Below are 25,568 nucleotides of genomic sequence, written 5' to 3'. Positions count from 1 at the left end.
CAATAATAGCTAAGCTGATAGAAAGGCCATTCTGCACATTGTAAGGATTAAAATCTTAAACTTTAGTCCCTTTTAGCCTCTGGACTTTAGCGTACAAGGAATGGGTGTGTTCCCTTTTCTCAAGAGAGCTCTGAATACTGTGCAAGGAGGGCTGCTCTCATAATTTACTTTTTGAATGAGTCCTTCTGTTTATAGCTAAGATTTTCCAGTTAAAATGGAAATAGTATACTTAGATAATGCTATTACTACCTGTTTTTGTATACTGTACCATTAGAATTTTTAAGTTAACAGAGACGGCCTTTTGTCAGATGGTGGCAGAATTATGTTGAGCCTGTGTCTGGTTTTTTGAAGTGTTCTTTTGCAAAAGTATTTTGTACACTCTAATTTCTTATACTTTTTATTTTCTTTTGAATCTGTTTAAAGCTTTTGAAGTTTTAAATCTAATTTTGACTCTATGGAATAGGTATTATTAACTAACTTGAGGCAAGTCTTAGTGACTAAAAATTATAAATGCTTTAATTGGGACAAATCATAGCTGGCAGCTATCTCAAAGTTTAATCATGTCCAGCACGTATTAGCTGTTCTAGTCAGAGCTTGATGTGTTAAACAGTTCTCCTGTCCATGTGTGGGTGTCATTCTGTGTGTAAATATTCAGAGATGAATTAATCTTTTTTGTGGTTCTTTGATTGAAAAATTTCAAGTGTTCTCTTTTTTAAGACTTAGATGAACAGAAAAACTCATAAAATTAATGCCAGGGCAGTTCTGTTTAACATAGTTTTAGAGTCCAGGCTGTTTCTGTTAGCAGAACTGAGCCGTTAAATAGCTTTTTATTACATTCATTCCAGTAAAAATTTTAGGAACCTTACCTTGTAAATATTTTTGTCCTGCGTGAATCATAGGCAAGTGAAATGCCCTAGGACAAAGATCTTTAATCTTTAAACTGGGTTATATTTTTGAGGAAATTATTCTTCAGATCCTCAGTTCAGGTATAACCATAACTAAAAATCATCTCTCTTGAGAATGGATGGCTGAGTTCTTCTACTTTCCTTTTTCCAACTTGCCTTCAAAAGCCCTTCTCTTCACTACAAAAGAAAGGTATGTCTCTCATTCATCCCATTTCTTACTGTGGTTCACTGCCCTCGGCAATAAAAATTTCAGGGTCCCCCAAAGAAGGAAAAATTCCAGGATGAATAGTCCTAGAGAGTCCCATGATAGAAATCCAAAGAGGGGTTGGGTCAAAATATTGGAGGGGGCATGACCTTATTCCATCTGGACAGTAAACTCCACCTTCTCCGTTTTCTGAGTTAGAATTCTTGCTAGAAAAATGAGGGCTCACAGCAATGTGTATCAACATTTTTTTTCAATTATAATGAAGTGTGATTTTGTTTGACAGAAATCTGTTTTACTTGATTATTTTCAAATAAGGACTGGCCAATTAGGTTATATGGTGGGTATTTTCCATAAATTAAATTGGCCAAACCCTTAGTGCCAAACACAGCTAAAGAGAGAATCAGAAGAAACCATCCAGAATGAAGTACAGAGAAACAAAAGGATGGGAAATATAAAAGAGAAAGTAAGAGAGTAGATACCATGGGAAGGTCCAACCCACATCCAATTAGAGTCTCAGAGTAGTGGAAAGAGAGAATGGGGAAGAAGTAAAATTTGAAGATTTAGAAGCTGAGAATATTTCAAAATTGATGAGAAGTCTGTTTTGTCAGCGTGATTATGTTAGTTGTGTAATCTGTATTTTCTAAGTAGTTGCTTTTTAGACTTTTCTTTTTATCTTGTTTCCTCAAACTGAGGATTTATATTGTTCATCAAATCTGTAATCTTTTACCATTAACCCTTGAAAATTGACTTTTCTCCACTTTCTATTCTCTTCTTTCGAAGTCCTATTGGATAAATGTCAGATCCTCCCGTTCTAAAACCTTTCTCTCATAGCTTCAAGATGAAGCTGTTCCCTGAATTTTTTTCCCCCAAAACAAAAGGTTTCACATGTTTATTATGGAATCAATCTACTTGTGTAGAGCATAGAAAGAAAGAATTTTCCCAATAAAACATGTCCAACTGTCGAGATTTTCAGCTTGATACAGGTGATAGTAACATTGATACAGTGTAAATATGTGTGCCATCTCATAGATCCAGCTTGGGTCTTCTCCAGTGTTCTTCTCTTTGGATCTGTACCTGATTTTTATTGGTTCTTATCTTTGGATTTGTACCTGATTTTTATTGCCAGTTTTCATCCAAATTGACTGGGGAATGGGCTGATTTTGCTTTTGTTTCTTGGCCAGGAATCGCTTGATTTTGAGTCTTGTGAGAAGACATGGTAAGGAACTGAGTCAACGGCACACCACCACCATGGTGGAGAAAGGGTCTCTCCCCTGAATTCTAACTTCTTCAAACTTATCCTTCAGGTTTACTGATTCTCTATCCAGCTGTGTCAGTCTGCGGTTAACCTGTTGTTAATGTTATTGACTATAATTTCTAGAAGTTCTGTTTAAAATTGGCTAGCCTTTTTGACAGTATCTTGAATTTTTTCCCTAATGTTTTTAATGCCTTATTTTATGCCTTTAATCATTTAAATATTCATATAACAATATCTGTAATTCTTGAGTGTCTAATCTGACTGTGTTGGATTGGCTGTACTATTACTCATGGTTAATTGATTCTTGATGTGTTTATAATTGTAGGCTTATGTTTGGCAGGCCTTCGTGGGAAATCTTTGCTAGCAAAATCAAACATAATTTATCTCTGGAAGAACAACAAAGGTTTCCCACAGACAGTGTCCTGCCAAGGATAAGCCCACAACAGGCCTGTAGTTGTGAATTCTCAGAAGAGAGTCTTCCGTCCTTTTGTCTCCTCTTCTTTGTCCTCTTCCTCTTCCTCCTCTTTTTCCTCTTTCTTTTAACCATCCAGATAGTCAAGGCAGAGAAATTTGCCTGCCATCTCCTTTTGCTTCTGTGTTGTCTCCCTGTGATGGAACAGATTTTATCCCACTTGTCACTGTCCTTACATTTTTTGTTTTTGATTAACTTTATTGAGGTATAATTTACATACAATGAAATTCACAATTTTAAATGTATAGTTTGATGAGTAGCTACTGCCACAATCATGATAATACAGCATTTCCATCACTCCAGAAAGTTCTTTCATGCCCCTTTGCAATCAACCTCCTCTCCCCAACCCCTGGTGGCTGATGATCTGTCTTCTATTACTAGAATTTTACCTTTTCTAGAACTTAATATCAATGTAACCATATAGAATACAGTCTTGTGTCTAGCTTTTTTCACTTAATATAATGCTTTTGTGATTCATTGGTGGTGTTGCACGCATCAGTACTTTGTTCCTTTTTATTGCTAGGTAGAATTCCATTATATGGCTATACCACTATTTGTTCATCCATTCACTTGCTGATGGGCATTTAGGTTGTTTTCAGTTTGAGGCTATTATGAAGCAAATTGATAGAGGATTTTCATATGTCTTCATGAAGATGTATGTTTTCATTTCTTTTATTTATTTTTAAAGTTTTTAAAAATTTTATCAATATACAGTGTAGTTGATTTTCATGTCTAATATATGTATAACTTTAAAAGGAACTGCCAAAATGTTTTCCAATGAGCTATTTTGCTGTACCATTTTGCTGTACCACAAGCAATATGAGAGTTCCGTTTGCTTTATATCCTCACCAAGTCTTGGTATTACTGATCTTAATTTTAGTAGGTATGTATTAGTATCTCATTGTAATTTCAGTTTGCATCTTGTAAATGACTAATGATGTGTAGCCTCTTTTCATGTACTTAATTGTCATCCATTTATCTTCTTTGGTGAAATATCTGTTCGTTCAGATCTTTTGCCCATTTTTTTTTTTTTTTTTAGGGTGACCGGTAAGGGGATCTTAACCCTTGAGCTAACCTGCCATCCCTATATGGAATACAAACCCGTTGCCTTGGTGTTATCAGCACCGCACTCTCCATAATGAGCCATGGGCCGGCCCCTTTTGCCCATTTTTAGATTGAGTTGTTTTATCTTTTTGCTATTGAGTTGAAAAGTTCTTTTTATGTTCTGGGTATATCTTTTGTTGGATATATGTTTTGCATGTACAAGGGTATTTCAAAAGTTTCAAGGAAAGAGTTGTATTATCCATGAACTTTAGAAATACCCTTGTAATTTGAAGTTCAGTTTATGAAATTTTTATAGTTGGAGCTTTATGTGCCTTCAGAAATGTTTGCATAATCCAAATATTTAATCTTTCAATCCTTGAGGATAGGTTATATATTTAGAATTTGGGGGGGGCAGGGGGAGCTGGCCGGTATGGTAATCCAAACCCTTAACCTTGGTGTTATAACACCATCCTCTAACCAACTGAGCTAACATGCCAGCCCCTACTTAGATTTTTAATTTCTCAGTATTATTTTGTAGTTTTCAGTGTATACATCATATACATCTTTTGTCAGATTTATCCCTACTTTGTTTACCATTTACAATAGAATTATTTAAATTTTGAAATTCTTATTGTTCATTGCTAGTATATAGAAATACAGTTGATTTCTGTTTATTCATCTTATATGCTGAGATCTAGTTAAAGTCACTTATTAGTTTGAGTACCTTTTTTGTATAAACAACTTTACTTCCTCCTTTCCAGTCCTTACGCTTTTTATTTCTTCTTCTTACCTGTATACACTGGCTTGAACCCATAGTACAAATGGTAAGTATATCCTTGCTTTTAGGGAAACTTGCCATATGGGTATATTTTCTTCCTAATCCTGGAAGTATTTAGGAGTTGAGTACTATAGGATTTGTGTTTTAGACTAAAGAGCATGGTAGTCAGAACTTTTTCATTATTATTATATCTGTTATGGTGATCTGTGATCAGTGATCTTTAATGTTACAGTTGTAATTGTTTTGGGACTCCACAGAATCATGCCCACATAAGACGGCAAACTTTATTGACAAATGTTGTTTGTGTTCTGACTGCTCCACCAACTGGCCATTCCCCTGTCTCTTTCCTCTCCTCAGGCCTCCCTATTCCCTGAGACACAAGAATATTGAAATCAGGCCAGTGAAAACCCTTACAATGGTCTCTAATTGTTCAAGTGAAAGGAAGAGTTGCACATTTCTCATTCTTAAATAAAAAGCTAGAAATGATTAAGCTTACTGAGGAAGGCATTTCAAAAACAGATAGACCCAATGCCTCTTGGACCAAACAATTAGCCAAGTTGTGAATGCAAAGGAAAAATTTGTGAAGGAAATTAAATGTGCTACTCTAGTGAACACACGAATAATAAGAAAGCGAAGTAGCCTTATTGCTGATATGGAGAAAATTTTAGTGGTCTGGGTGGGAAGATCAAACCAGACACAACATTCCCTTAAGCCAAAGCTTAATCCAGAGCATGACCCTAACTTCCTTCAATTCTATGGAGGCTGAGAGAAATAAGGAAGCTGTAGAAGAAAAGTTTGAAGCTAGCAGAAGTTGGTTCATGAGGTTTAAGGAACAAAGCCATCTCTATAACATAAAAGTATAAGGTGAAGCAGTGAGTGCTGATATAGAAGGTGCAGTAAGTTTCCAGAAGATCCAGCTAAGATCATAGATGGAGGTGGCTACACCAGACAACAAAGTTTCAATGTAGTTGAAATAGCCTTCTATTGGAAGAAGATGCCATCTAGGACTTTCCTTGCTAGAGAGGAGAAGTCAGTGCCTGGCTTCAAAGGACAGGCTGACTCTTGTTAAGGGTTAATGCAGCTGGTGAATTTGAATTGAAGCCAGTGCTTTTCCCATTTTGAAATTCCTAGGGCCCTTAAGAATTATGCTAAATCTACTCTGCCTGTGCTCTGTAAATGGAACAACAAAGCCTGGATGACAGCACATCTGTTTACAACAAGATTTATTGAATATTTTATTTTTTATTTATTTATTTTTTTTTAAAGATGACCAGTAAGGGGATCTTAACCCTTGACTTGGTGTTGTCAGCACCACGCTCTCCCAAGTGAGCTAACCAGCCATCCCTATATAGGGATCCGACCCCATGGCCTTGGTATTATCAGCACCACACTCTCCCAAGTGAACCACAGGCCGGCCCTGGTTTATTGAATATTTTAAACCCACTATTGATACCTATTGCTCAGAAGAAAAGATACCTTTCAAAATATTACTGCTCATTGATGAGTAGCAATATTTGCACCTGGTTACCGTCACCCAAGACTTCTTATGGAGATGTACAAGGAGATTAATGTTGTTTTTGTGCCTGCTAACACAACATCCATTCTGCAGCCCATGGATCAAGGAGTAATTTTGACTTTCAAGTCTTATTATTTAAGAAATACATCTTATAAGTCTGTAGCTGCTATACATAGTGATTCCTCTGATAGATCTGGGCAAAGTAAACGGAAAACTTTCTAGAAAGGATTCACCATTTTAGATGCCATTAAGAACATTCGTATTCTTGGGAGGTCAAAATATCAACATTGATAGGAGTTTGGAAGAAATTGATTCCAACCCTCATGGATGACTTTGAGGGGTTCAAAACTTCAGTGGAGGAAGTAATTGCAGATGGAGTGGAAATAGTAAAGGAACTAGAATTAGAAATGGAGCCTGAAGATGTGACTGAATTGTGCAATCTCATGATAAAACGTTAACAGATGAGGAGTTGCTTCTTATGAATGAGCAAAGCAAGTGGTTTCTTGAGGTGGAATCTACTCTGGTGAAATGCTATTGTGAACATTGTTGAAATGACAACAGTATTTAGAATATTACATAAACTCAGTTAATAAAGCGGTGGCAGGGTTTGAGGAGACTGACTCCAATTTTGAAAGAAGTTCTGCAGTGAGTAAAATGCTATCAAATAGCATTGCATGCTACAGGGAACTCTTTCATGAAAGGAAGTCAATCAGTGTGACAAACTTCATTGTTGTCTTATTTTTGAGAAATTGCCACAGCCATCCCAGCCTTCAGCAACCACTACCCTGATCAGTCAACAGACATCAACATCAAGGCAAGACCCTCCACCAGCAAAAAGATAATTCCCCAAAGACTCAGATGATTGTGAGCATTTTTAAAGCGATAAAGTACATTGTTTCTTAGACCTAATGCTGTTGCCCGCTTAAGAGACTACAGGACAGTATAAACATAACTTTTTATATGCATTGGGAAACAAAAAATTCATGTGACTCAGTTTATTGCAATGAGCTGGAACCAAACCCACGATATCTCCAAGGTTTGCCTATACCATCTTTTGACATCATAATTTAATTTGTGAATTTAGTTGTACTGACTAGCTGTTTAAAAGTTTGTCTTTCTTGTCATATAATGGGGAAAAATTACCTTGAATTGAAGCAATTAGATAATAGGAAACTTTTCTGAGATAGTTTTCCAGCCCATTAAATGAAAATCTTGTGTGTTCAGAGTGATCTGTTTTGTAAATTGCTATGTATCAAGTGAGTTCAGGTACTCACTTCCAAATATGTTAAATCTGCCATAAATAAGAGAAAGTAAAGAAGTAAGTATTGAATACTTTTTGGTAATGGGACAAAACTTATAAAGGCTATATTGTACTATAACACCACAGTCAAAGGTTTGGATCCCCGTACTGGCCAGACACCAAAACAAACAAACAAAAGTCAATATTAAAACCTGAAACATTTTTAGGGTATGTGTGATGTGAATTTTGCAAGCAGGTGAGTCAAATGAAGCATTTAGTCATCTAGAGTAATTTCAGGAATTGTTCTATTAACTGCTAAAACAAGTATGTTTATTTGAAGTACAAAGTCTACATTTGTTGAAAGGATTTATTTCAGTTATGGTTTCTTAAGTGATGAGACGCTATTTTCCTTTAAGCTACAAAAAATTATGAGCAATGCCATGACTCTAAGACTTTTTCTGATAATGTCTTTAGAAGATAATGTCTATTGGACAAGTAACATTGAAAAACAATTCATTTACTCAAGAGCTAGGTATAAAGGTCCAAAGGGAGAAAACACTTTTTCTTTTACACAGTCAACACTCAACACGTCACAGAACACTTCTGTGATCAGATGTGTAGGTTTCTTCCCCCACACACCAAGCAGTTCTCCAGCAGATACCAACTGGATGTCCAATAACTCAATTCAATTCTAACCTTATCTACCTGGAGTTAGAGTCAGATCCCATATGTCCCACAAGATTGCCCCCCACTTCAGATGCCAATTGCAAGTAGTAGGTTGTCACCTATACTTCTGACTGACCAGCTATAAATGAGGATTCCCACTGCTCTCTCTTTGCATTAGATAAATTTGCAAGGATAGCTCACAAAACTCAGGGAAATGCTTGCTTATGTTTACCAGTTTATTATAAAAGATACAGATGGACAGCCAAATGACGAGGTACATAGGGTGAGGTCTAGAAGAACCTAGTTCATTACCTTCTGTCCCTGTGCACTTGGGGTGCACCACCCTCCTGGCACGTGGATATCTTGTTCAAGAGTTTTTATAGAGCTTAATCTCTAGCCACCCCCATCCAATTCCATTTTTCCACAAACTTGTTGAAGTACCCTCATATTAGGAAAAAGATACACCTATTATCCTTATCTCTCAGGAAATTACAAAGGGTGTAGGAGCTCTGCCAAGAACCAGGAAAAAAGAACAAGAAATATATACAGCAAACCCTTGAACAACATGGAAAATTTTTGGTTATACACCTAACTGTAGGCTATTAATAGTTAAGTAATTAAGAACTTAAAAGCACACAAGACACTTTAGTAGTTAAGTTTTGGGGGAGTCAAAAGTTATATTCAGATTTTCGACTGCGAGGTGGGTTAGCATCCCTAACCTCCACATTGTTCAAGTGTATTTCTTATTACACAGAAGGATTTCGTGGGAGTGCTTTTTTGTTGATATACTGTTTTAATTTTGTATTCTTCAGATATTTGGATTTGAACTGCATTTTGGAATTCATCTACACTTAAAATGCCACCCGTAGTTGGAGGTCCAGTTGGATACACCCCCCCAGATGGAGGCTGGGGGTGGGCAGTGGTAGTTGGAGCTTTCATTTCCATTGGCTTCTCTTATGCATTTCCCAAATCTATTACTGTCTTCTTCAAAGAAATTGAAGGTATATTCAATGCCACCACCAGTGAAGTGTCATGGATATCCTCCATCATGTTGGCTGTCATGTACGGTGGAGGTAAGTACCCGTTAAGGCCTGCTCTGTTAATTTTCATTAAGCAGCCAGTCTCTGTATTGGGTGACTTATTTTTTTAAATAACTTATTTGGTGAGATGTTTTGAAATGTTAGTTCTTGAAGTTTGTGTTTAGAGTAACATTTTTCATTCCTGATAACAATGGCAACTCTTGTTCTGTTTGTTCCAAAACAGAAATGAGAAATTGTAAGGAGCCCTGATTTGCTTCAACTTGAGGATCATTGTGCTTTAAAAAACTCTTGTAAAAATGTGTGCACAACTGGTTTTTCTTGTTGCTCTCTGCTAGACTGTTTAAATGTAAACATAAATACAGATTTTTAAAAATTGATTGATGGAAGAATTAAAATAAGTCAGGCTAATCTGAAAAGCATAGTTCAAGTCTCAGGTAAAAATCTTTTCATGGTGTTAAAGAACTGAAGAAAACCTCCCCCTTATTCCCTGTGACGTTGTGAGTCCTAAAAGCATTTCAACTGCCTTCTAAATTTATCTTATTTCCTCCCCTTCTGTTTTCTTTGGCATGTTGTGAAGAAAATGTAGATACTAAGTTGTTCACCTAACATCATTTAAAATACTGTGTGTTTCACCTTGAAACATCAAACCACAATTAAACATGTAAAAGTCAAACCTATCATAATACTGAAAATTTATAGTTGCTTAGTTAGCAAGGATTCTAAAGCCAAGTGTATTTATTTACTGGGATTGACAGTGTCTCATGTTGCTGGTTTTGCTAAGCTTTCACTTCTGTTCATCTTGTTTGTAAGGCTGGCCAGTTACGTCAGTTGGTTAGAGCATATAACATCAAGGTCAAGGGTTCGGGTCCCCATGCTAGCCAGCCACCAAAAAAACCAAACAAACTTGTTTTTAGTAGCAATTTTGTACCTCAGATTATTCTCACATGTAGCTTCTTAATATATAATATATATGTATAGATTCTATATTTTAACTGTAAATAACTTAGTCTTAGGTTGCTAAACTGGTGATACATTCAACCAATGTTTATCGAACCCCATGAATATATTGAGCACTGGGCTAGTGTTATGAGTGATGGAGAACACTGATCCTGGTCCTTTCCTTTGAGAAGTTTATAATCCTCTTGAGACAATAATATAAGCTCATGAAACAGGGATATGAAGTTGAAATCATAATTTAATTAAACATAATTAAATTGCACAGAAGAAATGGGTAACTGGTTGCCTTAGAGAGAAACTGGGTGGCTGGGAACAGGAAGACTCTTTTTTTCCACTGTACATCTTTTTGTGTCTTTTACATTTTGAACATAGACCTATTTTGTATTCTAAATTAAATACATTTTTAAAGAGCCCTAAGTGCTAAAATTATAGTACTTATTTTTTTGTAAGTTCAGAGAAATCAAAAGGGACTTTGGACATTGTCTAGCTTCTGAGAGCCAGTAATTCACAGGCTTTGAATTCCAATCTGCCAGGATTTCTAATCAGGTTTTGACTATGATAGCTTGAAGAAATCAGTATAAATATTATCCAGAGGTAGTCCAGGTGTTCAGTAATTCCTTAAGCTGACTACAAACCAAAGGTTCACATGTTGCAATTCTGAGCTGCCAAAGAGTTTAAGAGCCACTTGCATTTTGCATCAAAAGTGAGTGATGTCAGTTGTGCTAATTGCACATGACACTTTCCTTTGGGGAAACAGTTCTTTCTTTGTCCTCACCCAGTTAGTGAGATAACTAGCACATTTCTCTGAGTTTGTATTATAATAGGCCTATAAACTGTACCCCTTTCTATTTTTAATGATAGCTAATTAGGGCCATCCTTCCTGAAATAACTCTTAAAGACAAATTGCCTGTCATGAGCCTTATGACAGAATTCTTATTAAGTCAGTTATTTTGTTTTGACTGGTTTCTAAGTAGAATGTCCCTTAAGAATTTTCATTACTTTTTTAACTGTCATAATCCCTGAACTTGTGCACTTGGACCACACTTTGAACATGAATATATTTTGAGTTGTGATTGGTTTCATTTTCTTTTTTAGTGCTTTGGGTCACATATACATAGTGATAGTTATTAGAGTGTAAGTATATTTTTTGGGAAGGATAACTTAGTTGCCTACTTTTGGTTTGTTAATTTGTTTTTCCTTTTTTAAAAAATTAACATGAAAGTAGAAATTTTCGTATGAGGGTACTTCAAAAAGTTTGTGGAAAAACAGAATTGAAAGATAATATGAATCATTCCATGAATTTTTTTTTTTGGCAGCTGGCTGGTACGGGGACCGGAACCCATAACCTTGGTGTCATAAGGCTATACTTTCCATGAATTTTTTGAAGTGCCCTTGTATTTTCTGTTCCACAATGGTCGTCTGTTTTTTGTTTTTTTTTTTTTTTAAATAAAGATGACCGATAAGGAGAGATCAACCCTTGACTTGGTGTTGTCAGCACCACGCTCAGCCAGTGAGCCAACCGACCATCCCTATGTAGGATCCGAACCCGTGGCCTTGGTGTTATTAGTACCGCACTCTCCCGAGTGAGCCACGGGCCGGCCCTCACAGTGGTCATCTTAACACTCCTGGTTTGGAATTTCAAATACTGGATGATTTAACGCATTAACTTGTACCTCACAGAGTCAATAGTGCAGCACTATTGATCTTTGTAATTCTGACCATACAAAATCTCATGACTAATTTATATTGAGATTCTTTATAAATATTCTTTGAGTATTCAATTCTTTTGTTTTACACAAACTGTAAATTCAAATTATTTTCAAGTCATCCTTGACCTAATATTTTCATGAAGTGGCTGTCTTAGTCCATCCAGGCTGTTGTAACAAAATACCTTGTGAACAATAAAAATTTATTGTTCACGGTGAAGGCTGGAAAGTCCAAGATCAAGACCCCAGCAGATTCAGTGTCTGGTGAGGGCCCATTCCTTATAGATAGTGCCTTTCTAGCTACATTCTCACGTGGCAAAAGCTCCCTCAAATGTCTTTTATAAGGGCACTGATCCCATTCATGATCCATTCACTAATCATCTTCTAAAGGATGTATGCATCTATTTAGCTGAGGAAATTTAATCTGGTTTTCTTGGATAATATTCCATTTTCTATCCTCTTGAGTTATTAGACCCAAGGTTAATGTTAACTGACTTAATCTTCTCTTGCAAGCATTTTTTTCACAGTATGGATACCGTGAAACATAGTAACAATAGGCATAGAACCAAGTAATTTCTGAAACATATATTTGATTCAATACCTGAAGCATCTAATTGTAACTAGGAACAGTTGCTTTTTGTTTTTTGTTTTTTGAGATGACCTAATTGCAACACTGCTTAAACTTGGAAAAAATGATTATGCACTTTTGCTTTTTCTTTCTTTTTAATAATACAACACAAATCACATTTATGATAATGTATAAATAATGCTCTAAAACCTATTCAGATGTGTTCATGTATCTCATCATGTGTGCCTGTATTTATAATTATAAAGAACAAACGTACTAAATATATGTTTATCGTATCCTAGATATGTCAGGAACCCTGTGAACATCCATTACCAAGGTCTTTTGAGCCTATTTTGCCTTGAAAGAGAAAGGTTAAGGATAGACTCGGGTTTTATATTTTAGTAAAATTCCATGATATTTCTAGATACAGAACATGCACAATTAATGATTTCTAGCATCTTTATCTTCCAGTACACATACATATAACTCAGAAATTATTATAGAAAGCAATATCCTATCATTGCCTTTTGTTTATTTTGGAGGACTTGTCATTTATTGTCATTCATGCCTTGTATAGATGTGAAGGAGTAGGTTCCTTATACTACTAAATTTTTGGTTATTTCTTAGGTCCTATCAGCAGTATCCTGGTGAATAAATATGGCAGTCGTCCAGTCATGATTGTTGGTGGCTGCTTGTCAGGCTGTGGCTTGATTGCGGCTTCTTTCTGTAACACTGTACAGGAGCTTTACTTGTGCATTGGAGTCATTGGAGGTGAGTTGCTAGTGATTCATTTTCAAACAATTTATTGCTGGCTATTTGGTATTCACCTGCATTCATCTTTTATATTCCTTGAGTGAAATTAATTCTTTCCTTATAGAAATGATTTATCATTATGAAGAACCGTAGATAAATTAATTTACTAGAAAAGCAAACTTTTAAAGAATTTGCTGTCATATAATAGGTGTTTATTGTTTGTGGAATGGATTAATGAATGAATTGAAAGAGCTGATTGCATTCCTTGTCCTAAGAATAGACAGTGGTGGTAAGTAAAATGTGTGTGGCAACTTGTTGCAAGGGTGGTTGTTGGTTATTTTCTCTCCTTACCTTTCTCCCGAGGGGAATAGGCTTCTATTGGAGCAGGAGAGAGCATTAAACAAAAAGCAGGAATTATTTGATAGAATGTCCAAAAAACATTTCTGAGGGATAGACAATATATTTGATAATCCCTGAACCCTTTTTTTGTTCACCAAGTTAAGGTAATGAACTGCTCATGAGTATAATGAATAAAGATTACTCAAAACTTCACAATCCGAAGACTATCACTATTAACATTTTGATGTTTATCCTTTCACCTTTCACACTTTTTTGTATGTACAAATATAACCTTTTTTTGTAACAAAAAAGGGTTAGATTATGTGTAATATTTTGTAACCGCTTTTTTTCGCTTATATCATGAATATCTTTTCATGTCATTAAATATTCAGATACATTACAATTTGAATCTCTATTATTCCATTGAATAGATATAATTTTTTTTGGACCAATATCTTAGTTAACTGTTAAATGTTTAGGCGCTTTTGTTTTAATTTTTTTTTCTGTTAATAAACAATATTAGGTTGAAAGTTCTTTGTGAATGTGAATATTTTCATAGGATAAATTTGTAGAAGGTGAACTACTGTGTGTATTTTTTAATACATATATGCTAAATTGCCCTCCAGAAAGATTATACTCATTTATAGCCCCACCACAATATTTGAAAGAGAATATCCTTGCCGATAATGGGATATTGTCTTTTTCTTTCTTTCTAAATCAATGCCAATTTAACAGTATCTCCTGGTTTTAAATTGCTCCCCTTTAAGTTTTAGGAGTAAATGTTTTTTCATGTTTGTGGCTAAGTGTTAGCCAGTGCTTATGGACTACTTTTGTATATCCATTTTCTTGTTGATATAAGTGTAATATATAATAAATTTGCTCATTAGTTTATTATTCCTTTGCATAAGATGCAGTTTTTTTCCAAATTAATTTTTAAAATTTTTAATTGTGGTAAAATACACGTAACATAAAATTTACCATTCTAACCATTTTTAAGTTCTGCGGCATTAAGTACATTCATGTTGTGCAGCCGTTATCACCGTCCATCTCTAGAACTCTTTTCATCTTGTAAAACTGAAACTCTGCACTCATCAAACAGTAGCTCCTCATGCTTCCCTTCCTCCCGCCCTCTACCCCGACAACCCTTAGCAACTACCATTCTGCTTTCTGTCTATGAATTTGACTATTCTAGGCATCTCATATAGATGAAATTACATGGTAATTGTATTTATGTGATTGGCTTATTTCACTTAGCATAATGTCTTCAAGGTTCATCTGAGTTGTAGCATGTATCAGAATTCTGTTCCTTTTTAAGGCTGAATAATATTCTGTTGTATGTATATACCACATTTTGTTTATCTGTTCTTCTGCTGATGGACACTTGGGTTACTTTCACCTTTTGGGCATTATGAATAATGCTGCTGTGAACCTCAGTGTACAAATATCTCTTCCTGATTAACTTTTGGCTATTGAATTTTGTTTGAAAATGTTTTTCAAATTCAGTCTTATTTTTCTCCTCATTGAACTTCTAAAATTTTCATTTATTAAAAACCGTCAGTCTTTTATGGATTCTGTCTTGTATATCATTCTTTTTTATTTTTTGGACTAGTAAGGGGATCGCAACCCTCGGTGGGGTGTTGTCTGCACCGCGCTCAGCCAGTGAGTGCACCGGCCATCCCTATATAGGATCCAAACCCATGGCCTCAGCGCTACCAGCGCTGCACTCTCCTAAGTGAGCCACGGGGCCGGCCCTTGTATATCATTCTTGAAAGTTGTTCCCCATTCCAAGGTTATGCAAATATTTGTCCACTTTTTTTTAGTCCACTTCATTTTTTTACATTTAAAAATTCTGAATAGATAAAAACACTCGACATAAAATGAGAAAAAGTATAACTCTGTTTCCACATGATTAATCAGTTGCTTCATTTGCTTTTTTATTAGTTTATTTATGGAATATTTATTGAGCAACAACTGTATGTATGTCAGGAACCATTTTAGGAACTGTAGCGAGAGAGCAGCAAGCCAGGCAAAGTCGTCATGCTCTGTAATGGGAGGAGTCGGACAATACAACTCACAAATATATGAATACAAAAGAAAAATATTTAGGCAGTGCAGTACAAAGCCTTAAGTGTTGTGACAGGGAAGGACTGGGCAGGCAGTGAAAGAAGGTAAAGGCTCATTAAAGAGATGACTTCAAGTAAAGAACTGAATAACAACAAGGAATCAGCTTTGTGAAAATCTAGGGAAACATAGTCTAGGCAGCAGCATGCTTATAAGCACAGGTGAGAGTGGCCTGGTGTGGTATCAGAGAGGGAAGTAAGGGCCAGGGTAAAGGTTGTAGATAGGAAGCCATTCTAGGTTTGATGTATGGGAGTGACTTGCTCTGGATTATTGGTTTAAGCCTCTGGGAATGGCTTAACATAGATGATGGTAAGGGAGAGTATCTGAGAAGTTCTGTGAATATTTACTTCTACTAGCACTATTTATTGAATAACTTATTCTTTCTTCATTAATTTTTTTTTTTAAAGATGACCAGTAAGGGGATCTTAACCCTTGACTTGGTGTTGTCAGCATCACGCTCACCCATTGAGCTAACCGGCCATCCCTATAAGGGATCTGAACCTGGGGCCTTGGTGTTATCAGCACCACACTCTCCCGAGTGAGCCACAGGCCGGCCCTTTCTCCATTAATTTAAAATGCTACTTTATCTTAACTTAAATGTTTACATATATTTCAGCTCTGTTTCTGGACTTCCTGTCCACTTTCATTGATCAATGTTTACCTATTTCTGAGACTGGGCCACATTGTTCTAATAATTGTAGCTTGTTTGGTCGTTGGCCAATATGGGGATCTAAATCCTTGACCTTGGTGTTATGACACCATGCTCTAACCAATTGAGTTAACCAGCCAGCCCATAAGATTGTAGCCTTTATAGTGCCATTTCAATATCTGTTGTGGTTGGTCCCACTCCTCCTTCAACCACCAAAAATTCCCTGATACCTTGCATATATTTGTTTTCCAAGTATGTTTTAGAGTAATTTTACCTCATCTCAAAATAAAATCCACTGACATTCGCATTGGAATTGCATTAAATTAGTGCATTCATATGGGATTTATTTTCCCAAAACTCGGTGGGTTTTGGGGGTTTGTTTTTTGTTTTTTTTAATTTTCTGATGTCTCAGGAAAGTATTACAATTTGAGCTCTGTAAGTTGCATTTTTTAGTTTTTGGTGTTATAGTGAAAATTTTATATTGCATTTTCTATTGTAAATCTGTTTTATCTCTGTTTGATAACTGTCTACTTAATGATCTTGTATGGCTATAATATTCCTTTAGGTGATTTTGTTAGATTTGACAAAATAGACAATTATTCACCTTCAAAAAAAATAATAAAAATAACAAACATTTATTGAGTGCTTACTGCATGCTGGGCACTGTTCTAAATGCCTTACAAATCTTTTCTTCATCACAATAGTGCCTTGCCCCATGCATGTTTCACATATTAGGGAACAGTTACAGGAGGGTCTCCATGTCAGTGGTGATGCTGAGATTTGAACACATATGGTCTGTTTTATAACCCATACTTTAAACCAATGTACAACATGTCTTCTAATAATTTGGATTTTTTTGTCTCCTTTTTGTTATTTATATCTCTTGTTTTAGTTTCTCTGTCTGTAATTTCAAAGATATTTCTGATATTTATCATAGTATATGATTTTTCTTCCCCCTTTTACCCAGGTCTTGGGCTTGCCTTCAACTTGAATCCAGCTTTGACCATGATTGGAAAGTATTTCTACAAGAGACGACCATTGGCAAATGGACTGGCCATGGCAGGCAGCCCTGTGTTCCTGTCTACCCTGGCCCCCCTTAACCAGGCTTTCTTTGACATCTTTGGCTGGAGAGGAAGCTTCCTAATTCTTGGGGGCTTATTGCTAAACTGCTGTGTAGCTGGAGCCCTGATGCGACCAATAGGGCCCAAACCAACCAATGAAGGGAAAGTTAGGTCTAAAGATTCTCTTCAGGAAGCTGGAAAATCTGATGCAAAAAAAGATGCAGGTGAAGCAAATACAGATCTTATTGGAGGACACCCCAAAGAGGAGAAACAATCAGTCTTCCAAACAATTAATAAATTCCTGGACTTATCCCTGTTCACTCACAGAGGCTTTTTGCTGTATCTCTCTGGAAATGTCGTCATGTTTTTTGGTCTGTTTACACCGTTGGTTTTTCTCAGTAATTATGGCAAGAGTCAGCATTATTCTAGTGAGAAGTCTGCCTTCCTTCTTTCCATTCTGGCTTTTGTTGACATGGTAGCCAGACCTTCTATGGGACTTGTAGCCAACACAAAGTGGATAAGACCTAGAGTTCAGTATTTCTTTGCTGCTTCTATTATTGCAAATGGAGTGTGTCATTTACTAGCACCTTTATCCACCAGCTATGTTGGGTTCTGTGTCTATGCGGGATTCTTTGGATTTGCCTTTGGGTGGCTCAGCTCAGTATTGTTTGAAACACTGATGGACCTCGTCGGACCCCAGAGGTTCTCCAGCGCTGTGGGATTGGTGACCATTGTGGAATGCTGTCCTGTCCTCCTGGGACCACCACTTTTAGGTATAGTATGTTTCCCTACCTCTTTGGCTCTGTTGTAATAAAACAAGCATAAAGATTGAAAAGGTGACAGAAAGCAAAGACTAGTGAGCTATTTGATGGCCAAGAGCAAGTGTTTCTCATTTCTGTATCTTCGGTATTGGCACAGTGTTTGGTACAGCATAATTGCCCAAGTACTTGCAGAATCAAATTAAATTGAACCCTCAAGCTGAAGGGGGATCAAATATGGTTACAAACATCAGTGTTTTTGAGGTGTTGTTTCTGATATTATTGCAGAAAAATACGTAAAACAACTCTGCCTTTAAAGCACTGGTGTTGATTTCATTTTAATAATGGAGTTTATTTCAGTAGTAATAGGATAATAATAGCTACCATGTAAGGTCACAGTGTACTAGGGACTATCCTAACCACTTAATATATCTTGTTATATGTATCTCACAAAGCCATGAGGTAGGACTGTCTTAGTGTCCATTTCATAAGTGAAGAAATAGAGTCTTCAAAAGGTAGAAATAATTTGGCTAATATCACACAGCTAGTAAGTCAATATATAATTTGGGAACTATTTCCTAAGGTAAAGGATGAAGTATTTATCTTTTAAATTAATACCTCTATAGATAACACATAGTGGAAAAAATAATTTGATCCTCCTTTTGGATGTGACTCACAGTTTGGGAATTTTGATTTGGAGAGTGAATGAGAATACATAACAGAGAAGATCTGTAGCACTCTCGATATTGCTTTCTTCCTTCACCTCATACCCAATTAGTTGCCAGGTCCTGTCAGTTTTATCTCCTAAGTCTTTTTCTAATCTGCCCATCTTTCTCCATGACAACTACCACCCTATGTGCATTCAAAGCTCCTCTCCTACCTGGCTGCTCCTAACAGGAGCCTCCTAACTGGTCTACTTGTGCCCACTCTAGCTGTTATTCAATCTCTTAGAACTGCCTTAAAACTCTCCAGTTGCTTCCCATTGCTTTTAGGGGGGAGATCAAATTCCTTAAATGTGACTTGCAAAGCACTGCATGGCCTGGCCTCACCTATCTCCCCAGTCTCGTGTCCTACCACTGTGCCTTTGCCTTGCTGTCCTGTGCGGGTCCTTTTCTCATCCCCTTTCTCAAAGATAATTTCTGTTTTCTTGTAAGTCTCAGCTTAGAGGACACTTTATGGGAAGCCTTCCTGTCCCCATTTACCAGTCTCAACCTCCCATTTTCTGCTTTTAGTATCCTCTTTGTAACACGGTCACAGCTTGTGTAATTATGTGATTAACATCTTTCTTCTCCCTTGAACTGTGGATGTTCCTGCTCACCCTTATCTTCGGGGCCCAGGAGAGCCCAGTGCCTGGTTTAAGATAAAGACTCAGTAAATACTGCTGAATAAATGACACCCTGACTTAGAAAGCCATATGGTATATTTGAATTGATTATATTAAGTCCTGTGTAAGTGTAGAGTAGGGTTTTCCAGAGTTTATTCCTGGAAATACTAGTTGGATGAGATGCTAATAAATTTTTCTGTTATAGTTTCATGGCCAAAAAATAGTTTGGAAACACCGACTTGTTGGAATTTTTTTTTTTTTAATTGGCCGCTAGCCTGGATTTAGTGTTATCAGCACCACACTCTAAACTGAGCTAATTGGCTAACCCTGGAAACACCAACTCAAGTAGGGTTTTTTTGCTACCAGGCTTCACAAAGCCTTTAATAGGAAAGACTATGAAGTACCATTTCCCAAATTCATTTGGCTTTTGATACATTAGAGCGTTATCCTGTAGCACAGTGGTTAAGGGTACAGACTTCAGAATCAGGCTTTTTCTGTTTTTAAAGCAAGTCATTTCACTTACTAGCTTTAATGTCTTTGTGCTTCAGTTCTTACATCTGTATAGTGGGGATGAGGATAGAATCTGCCCGTTGTGAAGATTAAGTGCTTAAAATGGTTGTAAGGCATCAGTGTTAGTTCATTTTGTAGCATAGGACCAGTGTTCACAGGAACACTGTTTGGGAAATGCTTATAGAGAAAGACCATTGGCCTGGGTAACTGGAACAGCTCTTTGGCCTTAGACAAGACTCCTAAACCTCTTTTGAGCAACAGTTTTTTTCCGTTGTGAATTGAGAGAATTGATTCTAGGTGATCTCTAGGTCTTTCCTAATTCAGTTTTGCCAGAAGTTAATTATTTTCAAGTTGCTAAAAATAACAATAGGCAAGGCCATTCAAAATCAGTGAGACATTAAAAACAAAAGATCAAATAACTTTTAGCAATTCCTTTTTATACTAATCTGTCATTTGGGGCTCTTTGAAGGTTGGATTGACATCTTTGAGTGGATGCTTAAGCTTAGTTTGGGAAAGGGTACCCTTGTTTACTTTTACCTACATGATTTTTTCTTTTCTTTTTTTTACATCTTTAGGTCGTCTCAATGACATGTATGGAGACTACAAATACACATACTGGGCATGTGGTGTAATCCTAATTATTGCAGGTATCTATCTCTTCATTGGCATGGGCATCAATTATCGACTTGTGGCAAAAGAACAGAAAGCAGAGGAGAAGCAGAAAAAGGAAAGTAAAGAATTGGAGACTGGTGTAGATTTTGCCGAGAAGCCAAAAGAAGTTACAAAAACAGCAGAATCTCCGGAGCAGAAAGGCACAGAAGGAGGCCCCAAAGAGGAGGAGAGTCCAGTCTGAACCCCTGGGGCTGAAGGGTAAATGGAGCAGTTCATGACCCAGGATACCTGAAAATCTTCTACTGGCCTGTTATCTACCAGTGGTGCTCAATGCAGATAGTGGACATTTGTGTGAAAATCATACCAGGTGTTCATTGATGGAATTTTTGTTTTACTCCTTACCAATAGCCTGAATTTAAAATACCGTATGTTTTGGGGAAGGAGTGGTTGGCAAAGGTTGAGGGAAGGAAGTAGGTTTTGTTTTGTTTTGTTTTGTTTTTATCTTAGCTTTTAACAGTGTCATGAAGATTATAATATGTGCCTTAAGTTTTAGTCTTTAGAACCCTTTAGAGAGCCTTAACTTTTTAAACCATTCTGCTGAATTCATCTATTTTAAGTATCATGTTAAAAGGAAGAATAACACCTAACTTGTTTGAGGCAAATCAAAAATTTAAAATTAATCTTGCTTCATTGTTATTTGTAATGTGCTGTCAGGCATTGTCACTGGAAGATTTATGAATAGAAATATTGGTTGAAAGTTGGAGGTTTTATAAAATGCTGACATTTTCTTAGCATCAATAGTTGCCTGATATATGTGCCTACTAGCTATATATTTAGGGAATTTAAAGTATAAAACTTTGGAAACCTCTTGGCTGTTCTAACCACATGTATTTGTCAGCACCTCTTGGGTAACTTTTCTTGGAATGCTATTTAGAAGCCAAGTGCTTGAGGGTTTTCATTAAATTACTATTTTTTGCACCCCTGTTCAAAGATAAATTTTGAGTGGTTGTAGATCATTGCCCCTTTTGAAATCACGTAGTAATATTAAATATACAGAGCTATATATTTGTGCCTTCTTGGTAAATATAAGACATTTAATTAAATGTAGAGAGATATTTCAAACAGCTGAATTCAGCTTAAGTTTTTCCAAGATCTCAGTTAAACTGTGAGACTATTGAAATCTTTTTTTTTTCCTAGAATTTTTCCCCTTTGATTCCTAGTGATTCCATTTATATCTGCTTCTAGCTTACAGGTGTGTGTGTGATTTTCAGTGTGTATGTATTTGGTGTTTGTTTTTTTCCCAATGTTTGCAAATAAATGAGGGCCAGAAAAATTTGGCCTCAGGCAAACCAATGAAGATAAGTTTGGGAGGGAAGTTGCTAAATGTGCTTAGTTCAATAAGCATTTTCTTTTTTTTTTTTTTTCCTTAGAAGGGCTTAAAGAAAATTATGTTATGCTTGGAATTATTGGACACATTCTTATTCTCCCCACAAACCTACAGATTTTGTGACCCTTTTCACTTACGTGAAGATTAGAGAAGTTCAGTATAAAGATGGAGGTGGACCAGAATGAAAACTGTAAATATTTTTTAACCTGATATCTTTTAAATTGATGCAAAAAAATATGGATAGACATTCAATGAATTATGTTCAGTGCATTGGAAATAACCATTGTAATTGACAAGAGTGAAAGTATAGATACAAAACCTTGCGTAAGAGGCTGATTTTTCTAAATAAACTTTTTTTTTAAGAAAATGTTTCTTCCTCTAAATATTTATTTTCTTGAGCAAAATACTGCTGTGTTAAGTTTCAATTTGGCCCTTGCTGATATTAAATCATCCAACTCATGTACCTTGAAATTTGTGTGTATGCTTTATTTATCTTATTTTGATTTTCTTCTTTCCTCTCCTTTATGACAAGCAGGAAGGAAATTTTGAAACTTTTTCATGAACTGAGAGTATCCAGAGCAGTTAACCCCAAGGACACAATGAAAAACTCCCTTAACTCCCTGTATACCTAAGTGTCATGGCAGATAGAGGAAGAATTCTAGGGGAGAAGTACTGGCCAGCTGCCGAAGGAAAAAAAGAAAAAAGAATTTTAGGGAAGGAGCCTGCTGAGAAGCAGGCATGGCCCCTGTTTGGAGCCTGCCATTTTCCATGGACTCAAGTCTATAGCCTCTGTGTACCTCTTTTCTATTAAAATGAGTATTACCATTGATGAGGAAATGTTAAAGAAAAAAAATAGTAAAGCAATTAGAAAGGATTACTTTTTTCCTATCCCAAATGTTGTAGCTACGTGCACACAGCAGACCCTACTTAATCTTTGTTCAGTAGTTGAATCTTGTTAGTGGTGTGAGGGTTTCATAATTCAGATTCACCACCACTCATTAGAAGGAAGGGTTCTAAAGTTGCTATATTTAGAAGCAAAAGTTAGTAACTGGCACAAAGCTGGAACTAAAACTTTTTATCACCCGCCAACCCTGACTTTTTTACAGGATTAAGGGATTCGTTCAAGACCAATTTTGGTACCACTAAAACTCAACAAAGACCTACTCTGTGTCATGCCTTCCTTGTTAACAACCAATTTGTTATCTCTGTGTTGCAAGGAGCAACTGGGCTTTCTGATCCAGTCTGTCATCCCTTACTCCATTTGAAGACTTAACTCCTTTGAAGTTTCATTTCAGTTCACAGGGTTTCAATGGCTGCTTTAGGAAAAGAGATGTATACATAGATCATCTGCCTAACTTTTCCTTTTCTCTGCCTCTCACCTCTGGAAGTTACAGAGAGAACATACACAGCTCTTAAGTAGTTGCAGTGCCCAAAAAGGCATGAGGCTGTTCAAGAGTACACCCTGAAACAGGCTCCCAAATTATTAAGTGGGAAAATTACTTAGAAACTGATTGGTTGGATAATGGTAGAAGATCATGGTAACATAAACTGGACCATATTATCATGTTAGTACTCAAGTTTACTGAGAATTTAAATGATCTTAATTAGCCAAGATAAATAGTTTGTACAAAAAGTATTTAGGAAAGGATGATGATAAGTTGTAGAAAATTCAGAGGTATTTTATCCCTGATTTAGTCACATTAATAAATAATCCTCTTTGGATTCTTGGTTTGTCTGAATTTAGTAGTTTATGTCTGTATCACATATGTCGATATTAAAACTATCTTTAAAAGGAAAAAATTGTTAAAAGCCATTTAATATTTTTATATGAACGAGTGTTATCTTGAATTTAGACTGATAAATGGAGTATAGAAATGCCTGGGTTTTACTTTCCTTAGCAAATAACTCACAGTATAATAAACCTAATCATCAGTGCAGATATTCCTTCCCTCCATCACACACACACACTCTTGCTTGGAAAAATGAGGAAAGGTTAACAGTAAATTTCCACCTCTGCAATGCGGCTTTTTTTAATAATCAAGTCAGGCACTTGCCTAGAAGACATGAAGAGGTCAGTGGCAGACTCGTGTAACTGAACACTCCTGTAGTACCTGATGGGAAGTGACAGCCCAAGCTTAGCTGGCTTGCTGGAAAGTGAGCAATCAGGCCTGGTTTCTCCAGAGTTTAGAAGCATCTGGGTGGGGGATATTCAAGTGCATCACCCCTGAAATTGTGTTCTAACTTTAGGGTTTCAGATTCAGTCACTATTCCCTCCATTCATTCTGGACCAAAATGGCAAAGTCATTCAAATGTTAGCATTTGGGAACAGTAACACGTATGAATATGGAGTAAAGAACATCAGTTTACTTACTTTTTGCTAACTTTTACAGTGACTTGCCTAGAGAAGATAGTGATAGCTAGCAAAAGGAATCACAGCCTACTGCTTGTTTAACAAGGTAGGCTGCCTGGGTTCAAATTGAGGCTGTGTGACCTCAAGCAAGTTGGCCTTCAACTTGGTTTCTTATGTAAGGTGTTAATGATTAGTATCCAGCCCCAGGGTTGTCATGAAGGTTAATTGATATGTGACAGCTTGTGTTAAACAAGTGCTTAAGTGTAAGCACCTGACTATAAAATTTTAATGCGGGGGGGAAAAATTGGGCTGTTATAGTTCCCATAGCGGATCTTTCCTTACAGAGGATGATTTCTGAGTGACTCAAGAATAATTAGGAAAATGATCAAATCCTCCTTTTTGACTACCTTTTAGTCTTATGGTATTGGTTGTTTTGAGAATGAATGGATCAAACTAGCACCTCACTCACCATGTGACTGGCACATATATCCAGCTCTTTGCATAAGATTGATTTGAATCCCAAAGCCCTTACTCTTTCTACTCTAACCCAACAACACACTTTGAGAAGAAATGTAAAAGTGATCGTGGTTAAAGTTTATCTCTAGCAATGTGCTTAAATGCAAATTGAAAATTTAATGAGATTTTAATTTTTTCCTACTACATCAATGACATGGTTTAAATTATTATCAGTTGGTGGCTGAGTAAACTGGTATAACACCTGGGCCCCGGGCTAGGAAAGTAATTTTGTAATATGTATCAAGCACCATGGGCTCACATCTTATCCTTTTCCCTAAAAATTCCAGATTTGGGAATTTAAGAAAGTTTACGTCTGTCTGAAATTATCAGTTTCTTTGAAAAATCCTTAAGTGGGTATCCATAAGTATTTAATGGATGGTTATGAAGTCCTTGTATATAAACATGACACAATGTTAGGTGAAAAATCAACATGAAGTAGCATGCTGTATATACATATATATGCATAATATATATATAAATAAACATGCGCAGGGAAAAAATACATGAATACTTTAATTATAATTGTGAGTGTGGTAAAGTAAGAGGTGACTTTTTTCTGTATTTTTCCCATATTCTAAGTTTTCTTACTATGATTGATACTTTTGCTTTTGGCAGCTGGCCATTACAGGGATATGAATGTGATGAATACTTTTATACTAAAAGAAAACATTTGATGTAGCACATACTACTGCTTTACGGAGGGAAAAAACAGTGCATTTGATCCAGAAGGGTTCTGATACAAGACACTTGACTCCTAAAAAAATAAAGCTAATGATTATTTCAAGCAGGGTTTTTTTCTGCTTCACCAGAAGTTGCACTCTGGTGAAAGGGAGATG

The 25,568-nt window shown here is 36.3% G+C and overlaps 1 protein-coding gene across 1 annotated transcript in view; it reads left to right on the top strand.

The window, feature by feature from the left end:
* SLC16A1 (solute carrier family 16 member 1) overlaps positions 1 to 22,337 on the top strand; it is a 39,699-nt gene extending 17,362 nt beyond the window's left edge. The window contains exons 2-5 of the mRNA XM_063105484.1: positions 8,894 to 9,154; positions 12,980 to 13,123; positions 17,182 to 18,048; positions 20,443 to 22,337. Coding sequence (XP_062961554.1) covers positions 8,938 to 9,154; positions 12,980 to 13,123; positions 17,182 to 18,048; positions 20,443 to 20,720 — 1,506 coding nt within the window. The 5' untranslated portion in view covers positions 8,894 to 8,937 and the 3' untranslated portion in view covers positions 20,721 to 22,337. The remainder of the gene's footprint in view (positions 1 to 8,893; positions 9,155 to 12,979; positions 13,124 to 17,181; positions 18,049 to 20,442) is intronic.
* Positions 22,338 to 25,568: the final 3,231 nt, after the last annotated feature.

Source organism: Cynocephalus volans, chromosome 8 (assembly GCF_027409185.1).
Source record: "Cynocephalus volans isolate mCynVol1 chromosome 8, mCynVol1.pri, whole genome shotgun sequence".
Lineage (NCBI taxonomy): Eukaryota > Metazoa > Chordata > Mammalia > Dermoptera > Cynocephalidae > Cynocephalus > Cynocephalus volans.
Note: the sequence above shows the minus strand (reverse complement) of the source record. Positions and strands in the feature narration are given on the sequence as shown.